General features: G+C 45.5%; 1 protein-coding gene across 1 annotated transcript in view; it reads left to right on the forward strand.

Annotated features, from left to right (window-relative positions):
• The first annotated feature begins 1,504 nt into the window (after positions 1–1,504).
• The window catches only part of ILDR1 (immunoglobulin like domain containing receptor 1), a 119,703-nt gene continuing 105,129 nt past the window's right edge, over positions 1,505–16,078 (forward strand). Inside the window, exon 1 of the mRNA XM_089660828.1 lies at positions 1,505–1,734. Coding sequence (XP_089516954.1) covers positions 1,689–1,734 — 46 coding nt within the window. The 5' untranslated portion in view covers positions 1,505–1,688. The remainder of the gene's footprint in view (positions 1,735–16,078) is intronic.

Raw genomic sequence — 16,078 nt, forward strand, 5'->3', positions numbered from 1 at the left:
GTTGTAAATGTTGTCACCAGGACTCAAGAGATGGGAAATCCAAACATTATCTACCTGAACATGAAAAAAGCTTCCAGTGGTGACCCCTGTCTAAGAATTGGATTCCCCTCACTTTGTAGAGATCGCCTCTCACTTCTCTTGTGTCCCTGGGAAAGGAAGGGAAGGAAAATCTCCCTAGGAGTACACTGATATTTAAGAAACATGCCAAGGTGTCTGACCTTTTCATACTCCATCCAAGCAAAAAGATAAACAAAACAAACAGAAAAATACTAAAAAAACAATAAAAAAATAACAGCAAAAACACAAAAAAAGTAAAATAAAGTAAAAACTAAAAAGAAAAAAATATAAATCAAGAAAAAAAAAAAAAAAAAAAAGTAAAACAAAGTAAATACTAAAAAAAATAAAATAAGCCCCCGGTTACATCAGGTGCGATTTGGCATGTGATTTGCATGCCAGGCGACTTACAAATCATATGCCAAGTCACACCAATTGTCTGCTATTAAAGCGGTCATATCAGTGCGGTTCCTACTTGGTCAGAGCCGCACCGATTTCTAAAGTAGTGCATGCAGTACTTTTGTCCCATTTGCATAGACATCTGTGTCAGATGTCTTGCAAATCGCAATGAAATCGGAAGGTCACTTGATTTTTAAATCGTGCTACTTCACTGCAAGTCGCACAATTTCAAAATCGGCTTTGATGTGACCAGGGTGTCAAAAAAGAACTAAAAAAAAAAAAAAGTAAAATAAAGTAAAAACTAAAAAAATACTAAAAAAAACCTAAAATAAATAAAAATATATATATAAATAAATAAAAGAACTAAAAAAGTTAAAAAAAACTAAAAACTAAAAGAATTAAAGTAAAAAACAAAAAAATGAAAATAAAAACTAAAAAAAAAAACAAAACTAAAAAAAAACTAAAAAAAAAAGAAAATATATATATAAAAGAACTAAAAAAAGTTAAAAAAACTAGAAAAAATTTAAGGTAAAAACAGAAAAAGTAAAATAAAAGTAAAAATAAAAAATAGAAGTATAAACTAAATATAAATTTAAAATAAAGTAAGATAAATTAAAAAGTAAAATAAAAGTAAAATAAAGTTTTAAAAAATAAAAAAGTTAAGTAAAAAAAAAATAAAACAAATTAAGTAAAAACAAACAAAAATAGAATAAAGTATAAACTAAAAAAAAAGTAAAATAAAGTAAAAAAAAAGTGAAATAAATTAAAAACTATAAAAGTAAAAACTGAAAAAAAAAGTTTTGGCTTAAGATATTTGTTGCGGAGCCCTAAACTTAATACACCAATTTAAAAACCACAAAGAACCCCAGGGAGGAGGTAAGCGGTGGAAGGTGGCGGTTGGTGGTCCTCGGTGACACACACCTGGCACCGTCTACCCACCCCAGCCCCTGGAAGTCCCTGGCAGGTAATGACCTGTGTCAGCCTGTACAGTCCAGCCTGTGTGTGTGGATGGAGCCTGGCTGGGGCTGTGCTGAGTGTCAGAACAGGTTGGATGAGCAGCCAGGGTGGAGGAGGTGCCTGCACTGCAGGGAGGGGCACAGTCACCCCTGCCAGGCAGTGGGGGAGGGGCAGCTGGTTTCTGGATGAAGTTTCAGTTGGACGGTGAAGCTGGGATGAGGCTGAGGACTGGATCACTCAGAGGGGGACAGTGATCACCTGGAGGACTCACCTGGGCCATGGCTGCTCTCTACCTGCTGCTGATCTGCACCTGGCTGTGCTCAGGTAAGGAGGACATGGGGGGGATCCCTGTGATTTTTATCACTTGCAGGAGGATTCCTGTCTGCAGGGGGGTCAGGGAGGACTGGAGGAGCAGTGAGCATGCGCAGACACACCTAGGACAGGTGGAGGAGCAACAGGTGATCTGCAGACACCTGACACTGCACAGGAAACATTGTAGGGGTGTATGGTGACACCGGGGACATTGTAGGGGTGTATGGTGACACCGGGGACATTGTAGGGGTGTATGGTGACACCGGGGACATTGTAGGGGTGTATGGTGACACCGGGGACATTGTAGGGGTGTATGGTGACACTGGGGACAGTAGAGGGTTGTATGGTGACACCGGGGACATTGCAGGGGTGTATGGTGACACTGGGGACATTGGAGGGGTGTATGGTGACACCGGGGACATTGGAGGGGTGTATGGTGACACCGGGGAAATTGGAGGAGTGTATGGTGACACCGGAGATATGAGAGGGATGTATGATGACACTGGGGATATCAGAGAGGTTTATGGGGACACGGGACAGTAGAGAGGTGTATGGTGACACCGGAGACATTGGAGGGGTGTATGGTGACACCAGGGATATCAGAGGAGTTTATGGCAACACCGGGGACAGTAGAGGGGTTTATGGAGACACAGGGGACAGTAGAAGGGTGTATAGTGAAACCGGGGACATGGGAGGGGTGTAGGGTGACACTGCGGACATGGGAGGGGTGTATGGTGACACAGGGGACATAGGAGGGGTGTATGGTGACACTGCCCACAGGCGACTTCAGAGGAGTTATGGGGACACCGGGGACAGTAGAGGGGTGTATGTTGACTCCGGGGATATTGGAGGGGTGTATGGTGACACCAGAGATATGAAAGGGGTGTATGGTGTCACTGGGGATATCAGAGGGGTTTATGGGCACATGGGACAGTATAGAGGTGTATGGTGACACAGGGGACAGTAGAGGGGTGTATGGTGAAACCAGGGATATCAGGGGGGTGTATGGTGATACTGGGGATATCAGAGGGGTTTATGGGGACATGGGACAGTATAGAGGTGTATGGTGACACAGGGGACAGTAGAGGGGTGTATGGTGAAACCAGGGATATCAGGGGGGTGTATGGTGATACTGGGGATATCAGAGGGGTTTATGGGGACACAGGGGACAGTAGAGAGGTGTATGGTGACCCCAGGGATATCAGAGGGGTGTATGGTGAAATCGGGGACAGTAGAGGGGTGTATGGTGACACCGGGGACATGGGAGGGGTGTATGCTGAAACCAGGAACTGAAGAGAGGTGTATGGTGACACCGGGGACATCAGAGGGGTGTATGGTGACACTGGGGACAGTAGAGGGGTGTATGGTGATGGGACATTGGAGGGGTGTAGGGTGACACTGAGGTCAGTAGAGGGGTGTATGGTGACACCGGGGACATGGGAGGGGTGTATGGTGACACCGGGGACATGGGAGGGGTGTATGGTGACACCGGGGACATGGGAGGGGTGTATGGTGACACCGGGGACATTGGAGGGGTGTATGGTGACACTGGGGACATGGGAGGGGTGTATGGTGACACCGGGGACATGGGAGGGGTGTATGGTGGCACTGTACACAGGGGACAGTAGATGGTGACACCGTATAGGGGAGAATGGCTGGCTGTACAGTGACAGTGTTATGGGAAGTATGGGATGGATCGGTATCGGGGGGGGGGGGGGGGTCAGCAGTTACAATGTATCACATGAGATGATTGCAGTTGGAGGAAGTTGTCTCCAGTGTCCCTGTATCTCTGGATGTATTTCCCCCCCCCCCCTCCCCATATCCATGCTTGTAAATAGAGGATCTCTCCTCTGTACTGAGGAAAGCCTGCAAGCTGCTATCGCTGACTTATCCTGAAAATGCTAACCGCCTGGCTGTCATGATGGTCCTCTGACTCAAATGTTTTCTGAAACAAAACCGGCAGATCTGGAATTTGGACTTTTTCTAGCTTGTGTATTTGCTTCTAGTTATAATATTCATCAAGTACTGAAGGCCGAGGCAGCCAGGGAACGAGCATTTTCAAAAGGGGGCCAGTAACATTGACCCTCTATCTTTCATATGTCATTCAGCGGAGGTTTTCTTTAAGAATTAAAGGGCCGGCTCTCTAAGCTGAATACATTCTTTTAAAGCGATCCAATATCCCCCCCCCCCAGCACATATTTACCTTTCCTTCACTTCCCCGTCTCTCTGTTTTGCTGTCAGAAATACATGAGACTTTTGGGAATGGGCAAAAGGCGAGGGTCGCTTTAAATGTTGCTCATACACAGGCAGATGAGTGCACAATCCCTTCTTCAATGCATCAGATAGTGTCTGCAGCATGCGCACAGTGAAAGCTTTCTTCCTCTGCAGTATATTAGCAATCTACCATCATTCAAGCATGTACCAATCCACCAATTGGGAGTCCTGGTCTCTGATCCTGTCTCCTCCTTTTATGGAAGCTCTCCAGCCATAACCGGAGATTTTAGTCATTGGCCGGAAGAGATTTAACCCCTTGCTGACCAACTGAAAGCCATGGAATGTGAATGATGTGGAGCGTCAGCGAGGAGTTAAATCGTTTGTTTACCAGCAATTACAATGTCACCTGCAGATTGCTTCCCAGGGAATTTGTCACAGCAACTCACCTGTGTGATTAGGCTTCGATGGAAGCCGCTGTTCCCTGACTCTTGTATCCTGGAGTGACAACACCAAACCTATGAAATGTGTCCCTGTCCTGGGACCAGCATGCCGTGCAGTGATGCACTGAAAATATACTGGCTGTGATCTGATTGGTTGCTGTCATGGCTTGTGGTTTTTTTTTTTTCCATTAAGCTGCAATAGTGCACTTAAGGCATGCTAGAGTGATCTCCACCATTGTGATCTCATATTATTCCAACATGATGTAGCAAGTATGTAAAACTAAAAGTCTTTATCGTGTGTGTGTGTTTTAGAACCTCTGTTTGTCCTGGTGACCACCGTCACTGGGGGAGAATGCAAAATTCAGAGTTGTCACCAGAACAGGAAAAGAGGGGAAGTGTTCTAATGGGGACAACTGTGCATTTTGCTGGCTGTCTTGCATGTATCTGTTGCAGTTCAGCGGGTCTTCCTGGTGTTTGTAGTGCAGCGGGTCTTGCTGGTGTTTGTAGTGCAGCGGGTCTTGCTGGTGTTTGTAGTTCAGCAATTTTTGGTGGTGTTTGTAGTTCAGCACTTCTTGGTGGTGTTTGTAGTTCAGCACTTCTTGCTAGTGTTTGTAGTTCAGCACTTCTTGCTAGTGTTTGTAGTTCAGCACTTCTTGCTAGTGTTTTGTAGTTCAGCACTTCTTGCTGGTGTTTGTAGTGCAGCACGTATTGCTGGTGTTTGTAGTGCAGCAGGCCTTGCTGGTGTTTGTAGTGCAGCAGGCCTTGCTGGTGTTTGTAGTTCAGCGGGTCTTGCTGGTGTTTGTAGTTCAGCGGGTCTTGCTGGTGTTTGTAGTTCAGCAAATCTTGCTGGTGTTTGTAGTTCTGCACGTCTTGCTGGTGTTTGTAGTTCAGCGGGTCTTGCTGGTATTTGTAGTTCAGCGGGTCTTGCTGGTGTTTGTAGTTCAGTGTGTCTTGCTGGTATTTGTAGTTCAGCACTTCTTGCTGGTATTTGTTCAGCGGGTCTTGCTGGTGTTTGTAGTTCAGCGGGTCTTGCAGGTGTTTGTAGTTCAGCGGGTCTTGCTGGTCTTTGTAGTTCAGCGGGTCTTGCTTGTGTTTGTAGTTCAGCGGGTCTTGCTTGTGTTTGTAGTTCAGCGGGTCTTGCTGGTCTTTGTAGTTCAGCGGGTCTTGCTTGTGTTTGTAGTTCAGCGGGTCTTGCTGGTGTTTGTAGTTCAGCGGGTCTTGCTGGTGTTTGTAGTTCAGCGGGTCTTGCTGGTGTTTGTAGTTCAGTGGGTCTTGCTTGTGTTTGTAGTTCAGCGGGTCTTGCTGGTCTTTGTAGTTCAGCGGGTCTTGCTGGTCTTTGTAGTTCAGCGGGTCTTGCTTGTGTTTGTAGTTCAGCGGGTCTTGCTGGTCTTTTTAGTTCAGCGGGTCTTGCTGGTGTTTGTAGTTCAGCGGGTCTTGCTTGTGTTTGTAGTTCAGCGGGTCTTGCTGGTGTTTGTAGTTCAGCGGGTCTTGCTTGTGTTTGTAGTTCAGCGGGTCTTGCTGGTGTTTGTAGTTCAGCGGGTCTTGCTGGTCTTTGTAGTTCAGCGGGTCTTGCTTGTGTTTGTAGTTCAGCGGGTCTTGCTTGTGTTTGTAGTTCAGCGGGTCTTGCTGGTGTTTGTAGTTCAGCGGGTCTTGCTTGTGTTTGTAGTGCAGCTGGTCTTGCTGGTCTTTGTAGTTCAGCGGATCAGCTGTTGCTGTTCGCTCCGCCTGCTGTGACTTATCCCGGTAAACATGGAAAGTTGTGCCGGCCGTGTTCAGGTTACAAAGTGTTCTTTCAGACAGGAATAACTTGTATGTTTTGTGAACGCCCCGACCTTCTCTGTTCCCTGAATGGAGCTTTCATGAAGCGTCTCCACCTTCGGGTGACATACATCTCCGGCACTGTGCTGGGGAACTCTGCTTCCATCCTGAGCCGGAGAGCACCCCACATATTGGGGGGGGCTTTATGTGGACCGGCGTTCCATGCGTAATGACCGACTCCACCCAAAACGAATACCTCGGCTTGGCATAATCATTGCTAAACGTATCAGTTTGGGACTCCAGTGTTGAGATGTCAGTTCTTCATTTTGGATAAAGAAAGGGAGGGTTATATCTTCTGTCAGTTTTTTTGCCATCTGTGTCCCATTGGGGAGATTTTCCTTCACTTCCTGTCCCCTAGCCAAACAGGAAGTAAGAAGAAATCTTACCAATGTGAGGGAATCCCTTGTTGTCACCAGAACTAGTGAACATGCTGAATAAATGTCCACTTGCCCTCCAGAGGATTTACCCCCCTTCCTGACCAGGCCAGTTTTTTGCTATTACACACTGCGTTACTTTGACAATTGCGCGGTCATGCAACACAGCACCCAAATTAAATTGATGTCCTTTTTTCCCCACAAATAGAGCTTTCTTTCGGTGGCATTTGATCACCTGTGCATATTTAATTTTTTGCGCTTTAACCGCCTCCCGCCCGCCATATAAGGAAATGATGGGTGCAAGGCGGTTCTCTCGTTCTGGGAGGATGTCATATGATGTCCTCCCACTATAACCGCGCGTGCGCGGCTCTGGGAGTGCTCAGCGTGGCAATCGGAGGTGCGCCGCGTCCCCCGGACACAGCGAATCACCGATCAACAGAAAGAGCCGAAGATGTCGGCTCGGTCATGTGATCAGCTGTGTCCAATCACAGCTGATTGCATGTAAACAGGGAAATAACAGTTATCAGCATTTCTCTCCTCATGAGCTGTCACGCTGACAGAGGAGAGGAGAGCCGGTAATTGGCATTCCTCGGAGGGGACATCTACACTGATCATCAGGGCACTGATGATCAGTGTGCCCGGATGATCAGTGTAGCCCCAGCTATGCCACCTGTCAGTGTCCATCAATGCCACCTATCAGTGCCAGTCAGTGCTGCCTGTCAGTGCCGCCTATCAGTGCCTCCTCATCAGTGCCACCTATCAGTGCCCATCAGTGCAGCCTCATTAGCGCACATCAGTGAAGGAGAAAAATCACTTATTTACAAAATTTTAAAACAAAGACTAAGAAAAAACTTTTTTTTCCAAAATTTTCAGTTGTTTTTGGTTTGTTTAGCAAAAAATAACAAACCCAGAGGTGATTAAATACCACCAAAAGAAAGCTCTATCTATCCAAAAAAAAGATAAAAACTTCCTATGGGTACAGTGTTGCATGACCGCGCAATTGTCATCCAAAGTGCGACAGCGCTTAAAGCTGAAAATTGGCCTGGGCAGGAAGGGGGTATAAGTGCCCTGTAGGTAAGGGGTTAAACAAAAAATACAATTTTGAAAAAAAAACCCAGTATTTTTGACTTTTTGCTATTAAACATGTCCAGTAAAATATTTTTTAAAAATCAAATTTCCTCATAAATTTAGGCCAAAATGTATTCTGCTCCATGTATTTCCTACAAAATAAATCCCAATATGTGTAAATTAATTGGTTTATGTGAAAGTTATAGCGTTTACAAATGGCGGTATATGCAGTTAGGTCCATATACAGTATCTCCCAGAAGTGATTACAGCCCTCAGATTTTTATAAATATTTGATTCTCTCTTTTCATGTGACAACACTGAAGAAATGACACTTTGCTACAATGTGACGTAGTCAGTGTACAGCTTGTATAACATGTAAATTTTCTGTTCCCTCAAAATAACTCAACACACAGCCATTAATGTCTAAACCGCTGGCAACAAAAGTGAGTCCGCCCCTAAGTGAAAATGTCCAAATTGGGCCCAATTAGCCATTTTCCCTCCCCCGGTGTCATGTGACTCGTTAGTGTTACAAGGTCTCAGGTGTGAATGGGGAACGGGTGTGTGAAATTTAGTGTTATCACTCCTTCTCTCTCATACTGGTCACTGGAAGTTCAACATGGCATATCATGGCAAAGAACTCTCTGAGGATCTGAAAAAAAGAATTGTTGCTCTACATAAAGATGGCCTAGGCTCGGGGGCAGACTGACCATTCGAGCACTCAGGCACTGCCCGAGGCCCGGGGTCAGTAGGGGGCCCCATTAAATGCCCCTGGTACCTTTTTTATAGGCTTTTTTGAGTGTGGGCAAGGACACAGGGGCTCAATGATCCCCTATTGCCCGGGGGCCCCATGAGTTGTCAGTCTGCCCCTGCCTAGGCTATAAGAAGATTGCCAAGACCCTGAAACTGAGCTGCAGCACGGTGGCCAAGACCATACAGCAGTTTAACAGGACAGGTTCCACTCAGAAGAGGCCTCGCCATGGTTGACCAAAGACGTTGAGTGCACATGCTCAGCGTCATATCCAGAGGTTGTCTTTGGTAAATAGACGTATGAGTGCTGCCAGCATTGCTGCAGAGGTTGAAGGGGTGGGGGGGGTCAGCCTGTCAGTGCTCAGACCATACGCCGCACACTGCATCAAATTGGTCTGCATGGCTGTCGTCCCAGAAGGAAGCCTCTTCTAAAGATGGTGCACAAGAAAGCCCGCAAACAGTTTGCTGAAGACAAGCAGACTAAGGACATGGATTACTGGAACTATGTCCTGTGGTCCGATGACACCAAGATAAACTGATTTGGTTCAGATGGTGTCAAGCGTGTGTGGCGGCAACCAGGTGAGGAGTACAAAGACAAGTGTGTCTTGCCTACAGTCAAGCATGGTGGGGGGAGTCTCATGGTCTGGGGCTGCATGAGTGCTGCCGGCACTGGGGAGCTACAGTTCATTGAGGGAACCATGAATGCCAACATGTACTGTGACATACTGAAGCAGAGCATGATCTCCTCCCTTCGGAGACTGGGCCACAGGGCAGTATTCCAACATAACGACCCCTCCAAGACCACCACTGCCTTGCTAAAGAATCTGAGGGTAAGGTGATGGACTGTCCAAGCATGTCTCCAGACCTAAACCCTATTGAGCATCTGTGGGGCATCCTCAAACAGAAGGTGGAGGAGCACAAGGTCTCTAACATCCACCAGCTCCGTGATGTCGTCATGGAGGAGTGGAAGAGGACTCCAGTGGCAAGCTGTGAAGCTCTGGTGAACTCCATGCCCAAGAGGGTTACGGCAGTGCTGGAAAATAATGGCGGCCACACAAAATATTGACACTTTGGGCCCAATTTGGACCTTGTCACTTAGGGGTGGACTCACTTTTGTTGCCAGCAGTTTAGACATTAATGGCTGTGTGTTGAGTTATTTTGAAGGGACAGAAAATTTACATGTTATATAAGCTGTAAACTGACTACGTCACATTGTAGCAAAGTGTCATTTCTTCAGTGTTGTCACATGAAAAGATAGAATAAAATATTTAAAAAAATGTGAGGGGTGGACTCACTTCTGGGAGATACTGTATATTTGGACACAGGCACAATTTTAGATATTTTTTTCAGGTATTTACCAAAACGTATTCAAGCTATAGTTATATAATGGATATGGGCTGAAAGGTTTAATTTGAGGGTATGTACATCCAAATTGGAGGAAGGGTTTAGGAATTACAGCTCTTAAGAGTAGCCACCACCCCTTCTTCAAGGGACCAAAAGTAATTGGACAATTGAATCAAAAGCTGTTTCATGGCCAGGTGAGGGCTACTCCTTTGTTATTTCTACATCAATTAAGCAGATAAAAGGTCTGGAGTTGATTCTAAATGTGGTATTTGCATTTGGAATCTATTGTTGTGAACCTACATCATGCGTTCAAAAGGAGCTGTCCATGCAAGCAAAACAGGTCATTCATTGTAAGGCTTCAAAAACTAAACAAATCCATCAGAGAGATCGCAGCAACATTAGGAGTGGCCAAATCAACAGTTTGGTCCATTCTGAGGAAAGAAGAACGCACTGGTGAGCTCAGCAACATAAAATGGCATGGACGTCCACGGAAGACAACTGTGGTGGATGATCACAGGATCCTCTCCATGGTAAATTAAAACCCATTCACAACATCCAGACAAGTGAAGGACACTCTCCAGGAGGTGGGCGTATCATTGTCAAAATCTACAATCAAGAGAAGACTTCACGAGAGCAAATACAGAGGGTTCACCACAAGGTGCAAACCATTCATAAGCCTGAGGAGTAGAAAAGCCAGATTAGACTTTGCCAAAAAACATCTAAAAAAGCCAGTTCTGGAAAAGCATTCTTTGGACGGATGAAACTAACATTAATCTGTACCAGAAAGACGGGAAGAAAAAAAGCGTGGAGAAGGTTTGGAACAGCTCATGATCCAAAGCACACAACGTCCTCTGTAAAACATGGTGGAGGCAGTGTGATGGCATGGGCATGCATGGCTTCCAGTGGCACTGGGTCATTGGTGTTTATTGATGATGTGACAGAAGACAGAATCAGCTGGGTGAATTCTGCAGTGTTTAGAGATATACTGTCAGCCCAGATTCAGCGAAATGCAGCAAAGTTGATTGGACAGCGCTTCACTGTACAGATGGACAATGATCCAAAACACACTGCAACAGCAACCCAGGAGCTTTTGAAGGAAAAGAAGTGGAATATTCTGCAATGGCCGAGTCAGTCACTTGATCTCAATGCAACTGAGCATGCATTCCACTTGCTGAAGGCAAAACTAAAGGCAGAAAGACCCACAAAGAACAGCTGAAGACAGCTGCAGTTAAAGCCCGGCAAAGCATCAGAAAGGAGGAAGCTTAGTCCATGGGTTCCAGACTTCAGGCAGTCATTGCCAGTAAAGGATTCTCAACAAAATATAAAAAATTTACATTTTATTTATGATTATATTTATTTATTCCATTTGAGTGCCTGAAAATGGAGGAACTGTGTATAAAAATGGTTGCAGTTCCTAAAATTTGTACTTGATATTTATGTTGAACCCCTTGAATTAAAGCTGAAAGTCTGCACTTCAGATTCATTTGGATTGTTTCATTTTAATTTATTCTGGTGGCCTACAGAGTTTAAAGTATGAAAATTGTGCCTGAGCCCAAATATATACAGTCATGGCCGAAATTGTTGGCACCCTTGATATTTCTCCAGGAAATCATGTATTTCTCACGAAACGTATTGCATTAACACATGTTTTGCTATACACATGTTTATTCCCTTTGTGTGTATTGGGACAAAACAAAAAAAGGGAGGAAAGAAAGCAAATTCGACATAATGTCACACAAACCTCCAAAAATGGGCTGGACAAAAGTATTGGCACCCTTTCACAACTGCGGATAAATAAGAATGTTACAAGCATGTGATGCTCCTGTAAACTCACCTGGGGCAAGTAACAGGTGTGGGCAATATAGAAATCACACCTGAAAGCAGATAAAAAGGAGAGACGTTCACTTAACCTTTGCATTGTGTGTCTGTCTGTGCCACACTAAGCATGGACAACAGAAAGAGGAGACGAGAACTGTCTGAGGACCTGAGAACCAAAATTGTGGCAAAATATCAACAATCTCAAGGTTACAAGTCCATCTCCAGAGAACTAGATTTGCCTTTGTCCACAGTGCGCAACATTATCAAGAAGTTTGCAACCCATGGCACTGTAGCTAATCTCCCTGGTCGTGGACGGATGAGGAAAATTGATGAAAGATTGCAACGCAGAATAGTCCGGATGGTGGATAAGCAGCCCCAAACATGTTCCAAAGACATTCAAGCTGTCCTGCAGGCTCAGGGAGCATCAGTGTCAGCGCGAACTATCCGTCGACATTTAAATGAAATGAAACGCTATGGCAGGAGACCCAGGAGGACCCCACTGCTGACACAGAGACATAAAAAAGCAAGACTACAGTTTGCCAAAATGTACTTGAGTAAGCCAAAAGCCTTCTGGGAAAACGTCTTGTGGACAGATGAGACCAAGATAGAGCTTTTCGGTAAAGCACATCATTCTACTGTTTACCGAAAACGGAATGAGGCCTACAAAGAACAAAACACAGTACCTACGGTAAAATATGGTGGAGGTTCAATGATGTTTTGGGGTTGTTTTGCTGCCTCTGGCACTGGGTGCCTTGACTGTGTGCAAGGCATCATGAAATCTGAGGATTACCAAAGGATTTTGGGTCGCACTGTAGGGCCCAGTGTCAGAAAGCTGGGTTTGCGTCCAAGATCCTGGGTCTTCCAGCAGGACAATGACCCCAAACATACGTCAAAAAGCACTCAGAAATGGATGGCAAAGAAGCGCTGGAGAGTTCTGAAGTGGCCAGCAATGAGCCCAGCTCTAAATCCCATTGAACACCTGTGGAGAGATCTTAAAATTGCTGTTGGGAAAAGGTGTCCTTCCAATAAGAGAGACCTGGAGCTGTTTGCAAAGGAAGAGTGGTCCAAAATTCCGGGTGAGAGGTGTCAGAAGCTTATTGATGGTTATAGGAAGCGACTGATTTCAGTTATGTTTTCCAAAGGGTGTGCAACCAAATATTAAGTTAAGGGTGCCAATACTTTTGTCCAGCCCATTTTTGGGGTTTTGTGTGACATTATGTCATATTTGCTTTTCTGCCTCTGTTTTATATTTGTTCCAATACATACAAAGGGAATAAACATGTGTATAGCAAAACATGTGTTAATGCAATACCTTTTTTGTGTGAAATACTTGATTTTCAGGAAAAATATCAAGGGTGCCAACAATTTCGGCCATGACTGTATATGCACCTAACTGTATACTGGAATTTTAATTTTTTTTTATGCTAGTAATGGCGGCGATCAGCGACTTATAGCGGGACTGTGGCGGGCATTCTGACAGTGGGGGGAACTGACTAACTGCCACTGACATCCCCAGTGACACTAATACAGTGATCGGTGTTAATAAACAGCACTGACACTGTACTAATGACACTGGGCAGGAAGGGGTTAACATCTGGGGCAATCAAAGGGTTAACTGTGTGCAGCGAAATACACAGCAGCATGTCCTTGCTGGCAGGAGAGAGACCTGTGTTGTTTACACAAGTCTCTCCCCTGTCAGTTCTACATGGCGATTGCCGGTGGGGAATCTCCAGCCGGGACCCGGTGATTGACATCCCTGGCCAGCAATGGCGGCGTGGGTACGGCGGTGCACACGTTCCCTACCCGGAAATACAAATCACGTATATGTACATGATTTTGGCAGACCTGACCCCTGTAGTTTTACTATAGAGTGGCAGGCAAGCGGTTAAATAAATCCTTTTGGTTTTTGTTACATTCCTTATTCTATATCTATTATTTATTTCAGGTACTTGTATAGCTCCGTCAGTTTACGCAGCACTTTACATATATATTGTACATTCACATCAGTCCAATTAACCTACCAGCATGTCTTTGGAGTGTGGGAGGAAACCAGAGTACCTGGAGGAAACCCACGCAGGCACAGGGAGAACATGCAAACTCCAGGCAGGTGGTGCCGTGGTTGGGATTCGAACTAACGACCCTAGTACTGCCAGGCAGAAGTGCAAACCATTTGGCCACTGTGCTGCCCCATCTAGTGATGTAATCACTGGGTTACTGTGTTTCTCTGTGCAATGCAGGCAGATCGTGGCTGGTGGGAGGAACTGGCAAGGTCCTGTATGTAGCTTCCTGTAAATATCTCAGCATGCTTCCTCAGTACTCGTTTCAGGAGCCTTCAGCCCTGATGGACATATCTAAATGTCTCGATGAGTGATTGTCGGTCGTAATTTTATTCCATTAGTGACCGAAAGGAAAGCAAAAGGCATCCCACACATTTTGGGATCATCACAACCCCCTTCATTTTAGTAGTAGTTTATTTCAAACATGTAAAAAAAAATAGAGAAATAAAAGAAGAAATAAGAAGTAATCATACAGTAGTAGACAAGCACAAAGAAAACTGATTACAACCCCCCCCCCCCCCATAAAACGTAAAAGAGTGAAATCTGACGCATGGCTCTGCCACAGACACAGATTGACGTGTCCCGGAACTTCACTCTGGGTCCACCAGACAATGTGTTAAGCACTGGAGCCCTGATGAAGGGGGTGTTTTGGCCCCTGAAATGCGTCGGATTCCTTTTGTTTTCCTTTCCATCACTAATGGAAGCGAATAAATACTTTCGACTTCTAAGAAAAATTTATTTGGAGCCTCTTCTAGTTCAAACACACACAGGTTGCTCAATATGGGATGACCTCTGCCCCTTGGTTGGGGACCCCATTTTTTTTTTTTTTTTTTTTTTGAAAGCTTTTGAACCTAAGCCATTGGGCTGAGCTAAGCACTTCTCTTTGTAGGGGTTGGAGGTCCGTGTACATTGCCTTGTCCCTACCATTCTGGACATTCACCGGTATTGGCTGCCTTAAAGTGTTACTAAACCCACAACTGTAAAATTAGTCTGTATATGCAGTAAAGCATGCTTGTTATACTCACTGTGGAACCTAAGGGGTTAATCCTCTGCATTGTGTAAAAAGGCTGTTTGATCTAGTCTTCTCTGATTCTCCCCTTCTTCTACTGTCCCCAATCCATCTACTGATAGTACGGAGCTCTAGGGGTCCCTCTGCACCTGCTCAGTGTGGTGTGTATTGCTAGAGAGTTTCTTTTTCTTGGGAGAGTGCATGTGATCAGCACAGGGCCAATCAGCTCTGTCCATACAGAGGGCCAGGGGTTATGCAGCCTCATAGGACAGTAAGAGGAGAATGAAAACTCCTCCTATGAGCTTTAACAAGTGCTCAGCTGGACACTGATAGAAGTCACAAGACTGCTATATACTGCTGATGAGAAAAAGTATTTAGCAGTTTATATTTACTAAAGTAATTGCATTTCCATGTTCTGTGTACTGGGGGAGACCAGATATAATGAATGCAGGGTCCTGGGAGACCAGATATAGTGAATGCAGGGTCCGGGGAGACCAGATATAGTGAATGCAGGGTCCGGGGAGACCGGATATAGGGAATGCAGGGTCCGGGGAGACCGGATATAGTGAATGCAGGGTCCGGGGAGAGCGGATATAGTGAATGCAGGGTCCGGGGAGAGCGGATATAGTGAATGCAGGGTCCGGGGAGAGCGGATATAGTGAATGCAGGGTCCGGGGAGACCGGATATAGTGAATGCAGGGTCCGGGGGGACCGGATATAGTGAATGCAGGGTCCGGAGGGACCGGATATAGTGAATGCAGGGTCCGGGGAGACCAGATATAGTGAATGCAGGTTTCTGGGTTTAGTAACACTTTAACCACTTGCCCACTGCCCTATAGCAGATGTGCTGCTAGAGGGCGCCACGGCTTTGCAAAATCATGTATATTATTATTATTATACAGTATTTATATAGCGCTAAAAGGTTTGCTCAGCGCTGTACATTAGTGAGGGACAGTACATGAGACAGCACAGTAACAAAACAAAACACGAGGGGTTCAAGGGCCCTGCTCTTTCACTATATTGCCAATAGTATTGGGCCAGCCCTCCAAATCATGTGATTCTGGTGTTCCAATCCCCTCCATGGACACAGGTGTATACAATCAAGCCCCTAGGCATGCAGACTGCTTCTACAGACATTGGTGAAAGAATGGGTCGCTCTCAGGAGCTCAGTGACTCCAAGCGTGGTCCCGTGATAGGTGGCCACCTGGGCAATAAGTCCATCCATGACATTTCCTGGCTACTAAATATTCCACGCTCAACTGTTAGTGGGATTATAACAAAGTGGAAGCAACTGGGAACAACAGCCACTCAGCCACCAAGTGATAGGCCACGTCACATGACAGGGCGGGGTCAGCGCATGCTGAAGTGCACAGTGTGCAGAAGTCCCCAACTGTCTGCAGAGTCAATAGCTAAAGACCTCCAAACTTCTTGTGGCCTTCAGATTAGCACAACAACAGTGTGTAGAGA

Source organism: Staurois parvus, unplaced genomic scaffold (genome assembly GCF_062004578.1).
Source record: "Staurois parvus isolate SC_StPar_1 unplaced genomic scaffold, SC_StPar_1.0 ptg001283l, whole genome shotgun sequence".
Lineage (NCBI taxonomy): Eukaryota > Metazoa > Chordata > Amphibia > Anura > Ranidae > Staurois > Staurois parvus.